A 14,696-nucleotide genomic window follows, 5' to 3' on the forward strand; every position below is an offset into this window, starting at 1 on the left:
TTTCTGCCAATTGATCCATTTCACCTAACTCTTACACACTGGACCTTTAAAGAGGAAAAACAAGACACTTCCAATAACCTTTAATTTTCGGTGCAATTCCTTCAAATTTTCTCGGATCCATGATTTGTTACTTAACGTCCTTCTGCTCCTCATATTCTCCACATCCTCTTTTAATGAATATGGAGCAAACTCACTCTGAATAAGGACAAATAAACAACATGTGTGACCCTCATGGTGAAGTTTATGTGCTTTAAATTGAATACAGACTATCCCTCTAATTCCTCTGTGAAGACCTGCGGGGATGAATCCAAGGGAATTGATTAAACTATTTAATTAACTGAGTCGTGCCAGTGATAAGAGCGCACATGCAGCGTTGAATGGTTTCCACGTTGCAGTTTCTCCTCAGTGTTTCTGATGCATGTGAACTCAACTCAGCAGCTGTGTCTTCTCATTCATCGTGACACTTATTCTTGAGTGTGTGTGTGTCGGTGTGTGTGTTTTTGTGCAAAGTCAGAGAACGGAGGCAGGAGAGAGGAAGGGACGCCCCGCACACACGCTGCAGCCGCGGACGTGCGCGCACCGCTGGAGGCAGTCGAGCTGCAGAGCCGGGACTGTTTGGAGGAACTCTGGAGAGGAGCGGAGCTGGGTGGGCATCGTCACACGTGAAGAGTCTGCACAGATACAACAAACACACAAAGTATGTCTGCGGCGGCTCGACGCGCACACGGACCCGACTCCGGTGAATGAGCGCGCAGCTGGAGACCTGTCCCTGCGTGTCCTTGTTGATCCGTCCACGGCGAGAGGAGACCGACGCGGCGGCCGCAGCTCCCCCGTGCCTGCTTCACCCTGCCTCGGTGTGGCAGGGCGTCAAGGTGCGGCAGCAGCAGCAGCAGCAGAGGGAGAGGAAAGGAGAGGGGGAAGAGCCGCCGCTGTTCCATCCACTGTGCACAGCGACGCGACGACTTCCAGCGAGAGGAGACGGAGACACAGAGAGGACACTATGTCAAAGGACACGAGAGGAAAAGGTAAGAGGACGCTTGGTGGTCTCGTGCTAACAGGTAGAAAACCCCGCGTGTCACACAAGCTGGATGTTGGCGCGCGTGGTGCATGGATGAATGGAGGCGATCTGTTGGAATGCGCCACGGCCGAAGACGGACGAAGTGTCCGGTCCGGTCCGGTTCCGGTGGACTCTGCAGCCTGGTGCTTCCTTTTTAAATCTGTCCGAGTCCGTCCCGGTGTTGCAGAGAAATGTGTGACCCCCGCCTCAGATTGTGTGTCTCTGCAGAGTCACACATGGAAGGAGAGGCTGACCAGGTGAGGTGTTGATGACCTGCAGGCACACCTGAGGGCGCACGGTCACCCACCGGACCTGTCGAACCATCACTGTGTGTGATCCTGTCTCATGAGCTGACACTGTGCTTTGTTCTGTGCAGAATATATAGACAGCGAACCAGTGCAACCAGTGCACCCTGCTCCACACACACCAGCAATAACAACCCAAAACAGTAACCTGAATGTTCAGTGGAGGTTATTTGTGATGGTTGCACGCAGCCTCTCGGCTCATTTGAGAGTCAAACTGGATCCGTGGTGTAGGTGTGCGTGAACAGGACAGCGCCAGTGCAGTCGTGACAGTTGTGGATCATTGATGCACAAGAGTCTGAAATGTGGCACCTGTTTGCATTGTGGTTTTGAATGAATTCGTCAGAAGAAGCAGCAGCAGCACCGGTGCTTCAGGTTATGTGGGGTTGCCTCTTTATATGCTGCAGCATCATTTTAAGGCAGTTTTCACACTTTCTCTCTCTGTTTGTGTCTTTTTTTTGGAATGACTTTGACTGATGGAGTTCACCCTCAGGGTCCAGTGTGGCACATTTTCAAATCGATGTAAACCCATGGTATCAGCAGCAGGGTGCTGGCGTTGCAAGACTTTCCTTCAGCTGCAGGTTCTGGGTGTACGTCCCTGTGTTGTCCCTGCAGCTCACCCAAAGAGCTGAATCTCGTCCAGCTTCCTGATCCGTATGTGGCCTCCGTACTCTGACCTTTTCCGTGCACGGGGTAAGAGAGCGGAGGGAGAATTCTCCTGCAGGGATCAATAAAGTATCAGATCTTTATTACGCTCAGTCGTGACAAAATGTGTCACAATACAGAGGGGATTTAACTCGGTGTGGTTTGGACTTTAAATAGCGCTGCCTTGGATTTGAAATAACATCCTCATGAGATATGAAACAAAGGTGACACGTCAAAATAATTTAAAAAAAAAGCCAGACTGAGTTCAGGAGCTGCGACAACCTCTTTAAATCTGGATTTCCACATGAAGTCTCTCCTTAAGTTGCCTATTTTTAGAAACAATGGGTTTTCTCTATTAGCCGCATCATCGCAGCTGTTGAATATGTATGATGCTGTTTTCAATGAGGGAATTATTATTGATTTATTTAACTCAAGTCATGTCACAGTGAGTCAGTGTCAATTTGAAAATGGAATAAAATGTCGGGGTGCAGCTTGAGGCAACATTAGCCACTGTACAACCACACCAAACTGTTGGCATTGTGGGTAATGTAGGCGCAAGGTTTTGACGAGTACGGTATCTATTGTTCTGCTCATAGACTGTTTTTAGAAATGGACGTAGACTCTGGAAGTGAAGCCAATGGTGTGTGAAACCTGCGTACTTTCAATTGACCAGCAGGGGGCGAACTCCACTGATCGAAAAAGTGTGAAATTGACCAGACGTCTCACATAAAGTTTATGATCTTAGAGTTTATGATCTCAATTGCTCTAAGTCTTCTTAAGTACAGCATGATGTTAATTTGGTAAATCATTTAGCGTCAAATAGATGATAAAGCGCTGTATGTATTGGGGCGTGGATATGATGTGATTGACAACTAGTACCGTCCAATGGGTGCAGGTCGCAGGTGGGCGTGCAGCGTCCTCGTGGTCTCAGACAGACGGGTTTCTATACCCGCTCCTCCAAACAGGGTTACTGGTTAAAAAGCCAAAGCAAAATGCCCAAACTCGATACTTCATAACGGCAGCTCTCAAACAAATGGGTCACTTGACTGTGGGCCACTAATGATTCCTACTGCATTGATTTTGATCTGCTTCAGCACAATGCTAAATCAGTGAAGTATTCATCTTTAAAAAAAAACGGCATTGTCACCACAATATGAATTTGAGTTCTTAGGTAGAAAGAAGAAAAATGGGCAGCGCATTCGATGCAGCATAAAACTTGTGCCAGTAAAAGGGTCAATAAAAGGCCGGGTCGTGACACAAATATGAAAAAGGCAGAACTTTCAGTCACTTTCAAAGAAGAGCCTTTTTATTCTCAAACAGAGACACAGATATCTGGGTCGCAGCTGGTAAAGGATTTGTTTTCATGCCTCTTTCTCTGGATGATGAAGACGGAAATGAATGCAACCTTGTGTGAATCGAACACGGAAAAGCCAGGTGCAGCCTCCAAGGTCATCAAGAGTTTGTTGTACTCCAGAAATCAAACGAGTTCTCCTATTTTTAGTCGACAATCTCACAATGCAAATTAGTTTCCCCTGAATGCGTGGAAAACCAATTCTTTAATCTCAGCAGCTGCGACTGGATTTCTTCAGTTATTCTCAATTATATTGCATTTAGCCGCACTATAAAATCCACTCGCTAATGGAAACTACACTGTAAGGCCTCCAATTATTTCAGCAGAGCAATATAAAATCACGTGAACCCTGCGATGCCCCAGCAGGCTGGTGGCAGATTGACGGCAGCGTGCAGTAGGTGTGAGGTTACCGCTAGCACAGTCATATCTCACACACGCTGTGTATCTGTTTTCATTAAATATCGCTTGACCTCAATTCACGCAATAACTCTGGAAGTGAAGCGGTTCTTCTGGAAACCATTCTTCCTCAAAGCGCCACCAAACATGGGCAAAGCAGACATTTTAATTTCATGACTTTCACTCATGTACGCAGATTTTAATCTTCGTCCTTTTCAATTATATGAGAGCTGCAGGGAATTCCACACTCCTTAATTCTAATTTAAACCTTCTTCCTTTACTCACTTGAGAGCAACATTTGCATTATTATCCTTAATGTGGACTGTGAACTAAAGGAGGAGGATGATATAAGCACCTTATTACTAAAGTATAAGCAACGGTGCTCATGGGCTATCCAAGCTTTAGAGTTTTTTTTAAGCTGCAGAAACACAAGACTGTGTAATCATTGAGATATTGAAAGATAATTTGACTGCAGTAATAAGGATTTAGGAATTATGAGAGCTCTGTCGACTAAAGCTTTGGTCCTCGCAACAAAGCAGGTGTGACTCAGACTTATTAATGGAATATTAATGGATCTCTTTTTTTTTTTGCCATTTTCTGGAGGATTTTAATGGATGCTGATGTCAGTCCGACCTTGAGTCCACTTTGATATATCTAAAGAACTATAAATAGATTGCTGTAAAGACATCCATGATGCCAAAGGATGAATCCTCATAACTGTGTTTATTCCTTGAACCGTCATCGGGTGCCATCATTAGGTCATTACTTTAATTTATCCATTGAAATTCCTCAATATTGTCACAATGGCTCATTCTTGGCTCCCTCCCTCCAGCATGTGGTTGACGGATTGCCATGAACTCTTTAAGATAGACACTTTATTGATCCCTCAACATTTCATCTAGCATCACTATCTTATTGTCAACATTTCAATTTCTTCAGTTTCCAGGTTGTGACCATATCCCTGCAAGAAAAATAATAGTCCCATCCTGATTAGCATGTTGACTTTGCCCTTGTCGGCATGTTAGCATGACAACATTAACATTTAGCAGAATCAGTTGTGTGGCTATTGACTCTTAAGGCTAATTTATTCTGCCTTTACATAAGATAAATAAGATAGAGATAAGATAAAAGATGATAGAGATATGTGCGATTCAGACAGTGTAACCATCACTGCCCACGCACTTTCATGTGTCCTTTACTTTGGTGTGATTGTTCAGCAATACATCCACTAGAGGGCAGAGTTTCTGACTACAAATAAATTTGGTCGATGGGAGAGGTTGTGATAGTAAGAAAGAGGCCAAAGCAGTTTGTCCCTGTGCTCAGGTGAAGAAACATCATATTGACGCCGGTAGTTTCTTACCAACTTGCTAAGTCTCCGCCATCGTTGACATTTCCTCCTCACATCCTATGACCTCGCTTGAACTGTTGGCTACACTGCCCCCCATGATTTAAGGAGGTACTGCACCATTTCTGTCTTGTTGAATGACCACTTAATGAGGCAATTGGTCTTTTCACATTGTTGTCGGCCATTATTTTGACTTTATTCTCATTTGCAGCTCTGCTCTGCTCTTCATTTAGTAGAACTCAGTCTTTTCATATGCGGCTGAGGCGCTGACTGTCTGACTATAGAGGGGTTCATCACTTTTTAACAGGACCCGCTGTTTAACCAGCTGGTACGAGAACTGAAACCATAACCCCTTCAGCTCCTCGCCTGTGTCTCGATCCTCGAGGGCACTCCCACCTCGCTGCACGAGCTGTGGCTCGGCGCGAGGTGAGGATTCTGCTGCCAAATCCCTTTAAGAACTTTTGCTTTTCTAATCACCCCCGGCCATCTTCATCACACCCCCCCTCCCACAGTCCGGGTTTGTCCTCCCCGAGACTTCACGGACCATTCCAGGCTCAGTGTGAAGTCTAGCACCTCGGAGCATTTAGTTCATTCCTCATATTTGATGAAATTGGATCAGTCTGAAGGTCTGTTTTTTTTTCATTTGCTGACCAAATAGAATAAATGGCCGGCCTACCTGCTGCTTTGCTGAGACTCGGCGTTAAGCTAAAAATAGAGCCGAGGGATGTTGATGAGCAGCCCTCCTCTTTCTCTCTGCTCCTCTCTCGCTCTGCCGAGGTGGATAAAGTGAAAACAAACCATTTCCCAGTATTTTAGTGTTAAATATAGTTTCCCTGTCACGTCTCTTTATGGAGAATTGACTGCTGGTTATATTCTGCGAAAAAGGATTAAGTGTGATGCTGTCAGTGATTTCCCCCAACCCAGTTGTTATCACTCATTTTAATACTTCATATCGGCTACGGTAACACATTGCAACAGCTTGCTGTGTGTAGCGTCACACAGACAAATGGTCCCTCGGACAGGCTGCTCGACTTCCTCAGAGACATGTGCTAATGCATTCAGCCTGTGACCTCTGTTATTTTAGTTGATCATACAAAACAGTGTTAATTTAAATCTAATAGCTGTTTGTCATGGGGAAGCACACGGCGCCTGCGTCTGGGAACAGCTACTCACAAAGGCTCACAGCACCCGGCCCGCTGCTATTTTAGGTCAGACAAAAGGCGGTGGCAAGGGACCGGCTCACCTGCAGCCCGTCACGATCTACTTCTCGTTTGTCGCAGCGAAAATTGTTGACGTCACACTGGTACAGGGTAGAGGGGAGAAAGCAGCCTTTTCTGTTTCCTCTTTGGCAAATCACTTCAGATTTCTCTCTGTGAAGAAGCTCTTAAACTCTTGAAAGAGACTTTTTGAAGGGGAAAATCACTCGGCTCTCGAATGTAGTTGAGTATTAACAAACACACTTAGTTTAGAATCTACTGCTTGGTTCAGTCTGTGAGGAGTAAATGCTGAAAAGAAGTTATTTTATTTTAGGTTGAGCTGAGTTGCTGAGTGATTGGAAAAACCAGGCTGTTGTTAGATTATCGATCACTTCGTTGAACTGTCCATTTGTTTGTTTGTTTATCAGCAAGATTACACAAAAACTACCAAACAGATTTCCATGAAACTTGGTGCAAGGAAGGGACATGGTCCGATAAAGAACCCATTACATTTTTGGGCAGATCCAGGATCTTTCCACTTCCCTGAACATTACAAGATCAAGCCGTATTAGAATTTTTCCCAGAGAATAATTCATGGATCTCGATGAAAAAAGAACAGGCGTGTTGAGGGGACTGATATCTTTCAGTGTGTGTAATTTGATGCAGCCTGATTGAATCTAAGGGGACTGTTAGGGCCTTGGTGTCGGTGTGCGCTCGACTTAGTGCCATTCATTCATTCTCATTAATGGAGACACAATGCTGTGAGCTGTCTGCTGCCGACTATTGTTGACAAAGGTTATAAAGGTATCTTTTGTTATTGTCATTGTCATCTTAGTTCATTTTACTGTTTTGGTTCCGTGTCAACACTCTCATTATATCACCGTTCATTACCTGCCCAGCAACAGAAACAGAGTTAGTTCCTATAGTGGAAAATATTAGAGCTGAAGAGATGGATTTCTCTCTCAGACGTTCGTAGAGACCAAACATTACATCAGCCTATTCCTGTAACGAGTCACAGACACTATATCAAACAGGTTCCCAATTAAATTTCTATAGGAGACCCATAGAAGGCTGAATGGAAATCAGTGGCGGCCTGGAGAAAGCACATTTCAGTCAGTTTGGATTATTTCTAAAACCTGCAATAACTTTTTAATAAGATTTTTTAGCCACTTGTTGTAAGAAGCAGTGAAGCGCACATTTAATTATTAACACATCCAGAAAACACAGAAAGATTGACATTGATGCGGAGCCATGTTCCTGTCCACCTGATGAATGTAAGTCTAATATTCACTCTCCTCTAGCTCAGTTTTTCATTATCGCAGCCTATTTATACCATGCCAGAAAAAGACAAACAGATCAGTATCTTGTAATAATGTGAAAAGGTTTAGTAGAATTCGAATTTTTCCAATATTATCACGGCACGCAGACCTATCGTGTCTCAACAAGAAACCCATTATAAGTTACACTGAACAGTGTGTGTTCCTGCAGCGGCTCAGGTATCTCAGCACCTCGTTCCTCCAAAGCCTTCGCTGCACAATCAAATTATTCAATCATCATGTCAGAAAATTCTGATTAACTTCAACCCTGTAGACAGTGAATACAGTTCTCCTCTGTTTCTCCTTCACCAGGTGACTGTGGTTAAGTTACTGTCTCCTGCCTCCTCACCCAGTGTGCATATTCCTCTGTGGATTTCGAGACAGCGCTACATTTAGCCTGCTGTGATTTCCATCTTTGCTGGAGCATGTTGCTTGTTGCAGTGAGGGACAGAGGCACTTCTCATTTCCTCCCCTTCCTCCATGCATAGAAGGAAAGAGACGTTATTGGATTTCCTCCTGACGTGGCCGATATCACGCTCTGATGTTCGGGCTTATCCAATATTCACTCGGAAATGGTTTGCATCATCAGAGGGCCTCTCCTGCCCTTATTCTCTGCATGACGGCAGCCGGTGCCACCACATGAGACCCGGTGCTTCTTTTGGGTGCTGTTCGTTGCTTAGATTTTCTTTGGATATTAAATACCGCTAATTACAAAATGAGGTAATTGCCACTCGTGTAGCTTACAGGCCATCTGGGCTGGAGAGGAGCGAGGGCAAAGCTCCTGCAAGAGGAAAATTCCTTCAGGATGAAACTGATCAAAAGCAGAGTAGGTCTCTGATGCAGAGGAGTTCGTCCTATGGGGTCGTTCTCAACGCTGAGGGCTCGCTCATTATTTTTAAAACTCAGAGTACTTCATGAGCACCTTCTTTACATGATGTTGAAGCAGCTTCACACTTGAGATTGCACTACTTTTATCCTGCATACATACATATCTCATGTCTAATGAGTGAACCTTATGGCAGGAGGTGGGTGTTTTCAAGAGATCAAGCTGATTTTCTGTGGCCGTTTAATGGATCTCTGGGTCGTAACACCAAACCTCTTGTTCTCAACTCAGGTGCTTTTGAGACTTAGTCCAGTTTGTTACCTTTGCCAAGCGGGTTTCATTGCTGTTTGACTGTCTGTTAGCAGGATCACTCAGAAACTACTGAGCCAGATTCCACTAAATTCTGCAAAGGGTTGGTGCGTGACCCAAGGAAGAACCCATACGATTTTAGAGCTCATCTGGATTAATGGGTCTTTTGAAAATTCCTTAAGATTCAGAAAATGCTGGAATATCTGATGGGAGACCGGATCTCAATACATTCAAAATGGCGTCAAAGTAGCCAATCAACTTTGTTTATTTAGTGTTTCCCCTTGGATTTTCTTTTAGCAGGCAGGCTGACACAATAGTGATTATTTTTATTATTTTGACCCTCTCCACATCAATGCACTAAGGCTTGTGTGGTGAAAAACTGTGATTATAGCCTCGACAGTATCCGGGTGGCCCCCCGCTGGTAGCTCCACTGCATCGGGGCGTATCACTCGGCGCGGGTCAGCAAGAAACTCTGTTCCTCTTCTCTCTTATAATCACTCACACACATAACTGATCTGATCTTAGGCAAAGAAAGAACGAATTTAAGTTTGGTGTGGATCCGCACAAAGTGGTGATTTTTCTTTATCACTTTCTTGACATTGCAGGATAGAGCGTCTTGATAGAGTAATTCACCGATTTTTATTAACATAGTCAGGGTTAGCAGCAGTAGTAATGGATTTAAATGGGGTTTCATTAGAGGACTTTCGAGCCTTGGTGGAGGCGTACTCTCTTATCGGGGCCATTCTGTTTGTCATTTGAATTTCACTTTACACATGATTTTACACAAGGATTATGTGATAATATAAAAGTTACCTAAGAAGTCTTTAAATGTCTTGTCAACTATTCCCTCCATTATTTGGAAAAATATGAGGCACCATTTCCTTCCTCTACTTCTCTCTGCATGTTGCTGTAGCGTCGATTAATGCAAGTTCAGTTAAGGGCAGTATGACTCCCTCTCAATCACTAGAATCAGAACTTGCAGGTTCCCATGTGAGTCTGCGCACTAACATGAAGGGGGACTTTAGTCCATGTGAGATTTCTCTATAACTCGACGAAGTCAGATTGAACCAAAAGGCAACAGTGGGCCACATACAGGTGTTAACACAACCCTAATATCCACAAAATTGACTGTATATGTGCCACTCTGAGATATTAGTATGATTTTTGAAGAAAAGACTTGACGTCCTCGTGTGAAAACCACCTGCCTGATGAATTGAACGGCAATTAAAGGCAGCTGCAGGGTCTACCCCTAGATGATTGGTGTAAATGAATCACAAGTTAATGAAATGCAGATTAAATGCTGTTAAACATTTGAACTGTGTGGTTATTAAATATGAGATAGACTGTGAGCTCACGCTGGCCTGAGGCGTAAAAGCTGGTGTCAAATAACAAACTGCAAAAATCAGTTTTTTCCCTGTTTTTTTTATTCCTTATTTTATCCTTTTTTTTACTTAGTAAAATACTTCAGTTTAGACAAGAGCGGTTGAGACACATTTACATCTCATTCTCTACAGTCAGAGGCACTTGTGCAGTCCAAGGTTAGATGATATCTCAGAGTAGTTGGGGCACATGTGTGGAAGATAGAAAGATGAATGATTTCAATTATGCATTTTTCAGGAGCTGCACTCGTGCTATTTCTTACTTCTTAACTCCCAGAGTTGCCACCCTGAATACATAATTTCAGCCTCTTCCACAGCTGCCGTCCTCTAGACTTACTTTATACCACTGTTTATCCAGTGTGCAAATTACACTGCGAATCAATGGAAAATACCATGTAGATTAATAAATGATGGGGTTTATTTCAGGAAAAGTGAGCCACTGACGGATGATTTCTCCCACTTTGAATATCATATAATATGAGTCATGCAGAATGAAAGATGTTCTGTGCTCACTTATCATGCAGTTAAAAAAAGACACACTTACCATTACTTTTTCATCTTGACGCATGAAACGGACGCACATCTGCAGCAAACACAGCTTGATATTGATCTGATTTGACCCACTTACATCCCGGTCATGTTCATTTGACCTATTATAAATTCTTGAAACTCCTTTTGCTTCGATCAACTTATTCAGCAATGGAAATAAAATATACAACAACATGGCCTCAATACATTTCTGTGTTTAGTTTCTTTACAGATTGCTTACAATTGTAACTTCCTGTTTTAATCTGCTGACAGGCTAAATACTAGACCACAGTGAATTTCCTTTAAATATTTAAGTTACATGTCTGTGGCTTTGTCTTCTTTAAATCTACCATTCAGTCGTGTTTATGAAACCCTGCACTTATCAAGCCAAATGTGCAGCTAATATTTCTCCATAATAACAACCAAATTACATGCACAGTTCTTTCTGTAGTTCTTTCTGAACATATTTCGGTAGTTGATATACAGATATAAAAACTTGCATCTACTGGACAGAAAATCCTTTCATAAAGTCGATATTGTAAAAATGTTACCAATTAGCAAATGACATTACAAATGTTCAGCAGAGACTGAGCAGCAATAGCATTCGTTGGGATTCATGTCTCTGGCCGTCTGATGAGCGTAAGTCCAACATTCACTCTTCTATTAGCTCCGTTTTGGCCTCCACCAACTCCTGAAGGGGAAATATCTGGCTCCTCAGTTGCTAAAAGCTCCATCGTGTTCACCAGTAAATCTCAAACTCTGTCTGTCTGCTGTTGAGATAAGTTGCGTAAAGTAAACTTAAAGGTGCCTTTGATGTGGGTGGAAATATTGAATAGAACAGCTTTGAAGTGATAAACTTGAAGTGATGAACTGCAGTATGTAGTAAAAACAATCCAGAAGACTGAGCCATCCATTCAACCCTACATTAAAGGTCAAACCTTGGTCAACATTGGAGCACTACCTCCCCACACGTGTATCACTGCAGCTGGAGAATCATACCTGTGTGTGTGTGTGTGTGTGTGTGTGTGTGTGCAGGTGAGCGAGCGGGTAAACCCTGTGATGGCAGTGGTGCTGCTGCAGTAATAGATGCTGTCAGCACACTGCTTTAAGCGGCTGCAGAACTCTGCGTGAACACTGGGGAAGCAGATGATGGGAAAGAAAGATGAAAGAAGGATGAGGTGAATCACAGGCATCCTTCTGTCTTTCTCTGAAGGGAAGCTCTTTAGATGACGAACAGATTTTCTTTGAACCGATCCCAGTGAAGTTCTGGGCCTCCCCCCGTCTCTCCCTCGCTGCTTTTTTAGTTTCCATAAGTTGCACATTCAATTTCAGAATAACCTGAATTTGATTTTGTGTGCTTTGATTATAATTATGAAAGCAAGTGCAATAGAGTAAGTGACCAATCACCAATTGCTATTTTTTGGTAGCTTTGAGAGGTGGATATATTTGAACACATTTAAACATCCTGACACCTAATTTATAAAATGCCGATTGTCCATTGACCATATTCGCTATTTTTCTTGTTAAACATGTATTAGTGTGTTAATTCATTGCAAAGCATTTCTGTGATTTATTACGTGACTAGAAACCGATTTTTTAAAATTAGAACGAAATTGGGACTGGAAAGGCTGACTTTACTGTGAAAGAGCCATTAAATCTGCTTTGGAGTGTAATTATACCAACTGTGTGAAAACTGAATCAATATGTTTACCCTGAGTGCAGCAAAGAAATTAATTAAAGTCAATTTGAGGGATATTGTATTTTTTTTTTTTACACCTGACTAGACACCCTCTTTTCAAACTCACCACTGAACCAGTGAATGAAACTAGAACAAAATGTCAAAATGTTTTAGTTGGATAAACATAAAAGATGAAATAAAAAAATAATTCTTATCTCTGCCATCCATCCCATGTATGAGAACATAACATAGGCTCTATAATATACCATTTATAATGTTTGGTCTTGGTTTGAAACACAGCTGCGAGCATGGATGTAAAGTCTTAGGGCATGATAGTAGATATCCTCCATCAAAGTTCCCCTGCAGACACATTTTTAAAGTAAAATACTTTTCTTTGATTTATATTTCTAAGAGGGTTCTTCCACATAAAAAGCAAATAAAAAGTCTGTATAGAAACTGGAAGCACAGCTATGTTTACTTCCTCAATGAAAGAATCCTGGCTGCATGAATATTCTAATGTGCAAATATGAAATACCTCGTGCCCTGGCTGCCACCCGGCTGCTTGAGCGGTTGGTTGAGCGTTGAAAGAAATTGTGCATCAAGATCACCGGCACCGGAGAGATGCTGAGACTGCAAAGTGGAAATACTCAGCCACCATGTTGACTGAATATCTTGTCCATGATGTTGTGTAAAAAAACAACAAACGTGCACGTTAACAAGGTTTAACCACACGTTTCACGAGAGGGGGTCTTTAACACGATTGACGTAATTGACATTAGTATTTTAAAACACATATTGACACAGCATACAAATTATGTACGCTTCACGTCCCTCGTTCGCTTTCATTTTGTAAGCGATGCGATTAATTATTTTTCACCATGTACATTGCTAAACCAATCACGCCTGATATACTTGAGACTGCAATCCAGTTACAGCCATATTGACTTCCATTATGCTGTTTAGTGAAATCGTGGGTGTACGTTCATAAGTCTTGTTCTCAAAAAGATCCCTGTGGTTCTCAGGGACCTGAATTAAATTGCCGGCTGAAAGAAACAACGTGAAGTCAGCACCATTTTCCAGGTATGAGCAGGATGAGCTGCTCAGATTTGCAGTCCTTCTGATTCTTTGATCATAATCTGTAGTCGTTTCAAGCATTCCCTCCGTATCTATATGGGGATATTGTGTAATGTAAATGCCCTTCAGGGAGCTGTAGCAATCTCTGTAATAGGTGCACTGGTATGAGGCTTCAGCCACATCAGCAGTTCCTTCCTTTCCTAAACCTTATAAGACATTCAAAGTGCATGTACAGCTCCAGGAGTAAATAGAATGCAGTGACATCCACAGAATGCATTGTGCATGGGTATCTGCCAGCATTGGATCAATCAAATGAAACCTGTACTTGAAGATCACTTGGAGGGCCACATGAGGAGAGTGTGACGGTGCATCGAGTGCACTCCAAAGAAAATCAAATCTCCCGATGGAGGGGGAGCTTTTTGAAAGTTGTTTCGGGGTGGCAGCTGGCTGGATCGAGAGTGTTTTTATTTTTCAAAGTAGTTCCTTTCCTCTGCTCGTGCTGTGCTGCCCATCAGCTCCTCCTCGCGCTCCTGGAGTGTGTGTGTGTGTGTGTTCTGTCTCGGCACTAGCTTGTAACACTGTGGCACGCAGGAACGCCTCCTCCCGTCCACATGCCTCCTCAGCACGGCTCTCCCAAATACTCAGACAGTCGCAGAGCAACCTACGAGGAAGGTGACAGGCCAGATATCAGTGGGCCAAAATTCGCAAGCACGCAGCCCTTCAGGCTTGTGTTGTCTGTTCCAGGCTGTTCCAGGCCTGACAGTTTGTGTTGGTTGAGAGCTTTAACATGTCGGCCTACCTTGCACACTATCAACCCAGTGTTCCCTCAGAGCCCATGTGGGGTTCCAGCATATCTTATGTTTCCTAAACACAATGAGAGCCTTTTGTAACAAAAATAGTGACACATAGTTCTTAGGTTAAAGGAGGTGGTGGAAGTGTTTTCTCAAAATTAGTAATCATCTTGATATTTTATGCAGTAATTGCTCATTTTCCTTTGAGCAAAGAATTGCTTAATTTAGCCAAATTATCTTGTATGTGTACGTTGAGCTCCTCTAGTTGCAGTTTAGTCGACACAAATTAGCACTTGATTATGGCATATGTGTGACTGCGTAAGGTGGAAGAAAAATGCTGCTCTGGCTGGCAGTGACTCGCAATAAACGCTCACACAAAGAACTGAGCTAATCCAGGCCTGAGCCTCCTCGCTCATCCTCCAGCACAGGCCGAGATGACGGGGGTTAAAGGTTCTGTCTCGAGGAGGGGCAGAGTTGCTCCTGAGTCAAAGGTTGAGGAGAGAGCT

At 43.1% G+C, this 14,696-nt stretch overlaps 1 protein-coding gene across 2 annotated transcripts in view; it reads left to right on the forward strand.

Moving 5' to 3' along the window:
• Positions 1 to 382: 382 nt before the first annotated feature.
• pitpnm3 (PITPNM family member 3) overlaps positions 383 to 14,696 on the forward strand; it is a 79,994-nt gene continuing 65,680 nt past the window's right edge. For both annotated transcript variants that reach the window (XM_035155510.2, XM_035155511.2), the window contains exon 1: positions 383 to 1,025. In XM_035155510.2, the coding sequence (XP_035011401.1) occupies positions 1,001 to 1,025 (25 nt within the window). In that variant the 5' untranslated portion in view covers positions 383 to 1,000. The remainder of the gene's footprint in view (positions 1,026 to 14,696) is intronic.

This window comes from Hippoglossus stenolepis, chromosome 4 (genome assembly GCF_022539355.2).
Source record: "Hippoglossus stenolepis isolate QCI-W04-F060 chromosome 4, HSTE1.2, whole genome shotgun sequence".
NCBI classification, from domain to species: Eukaryota; Metazoa; Chordata; class Actinopteri; order Pleuronectiformes; family Pleuronectidae; genus Hippoglossus; species Hippoglossus stenolepis.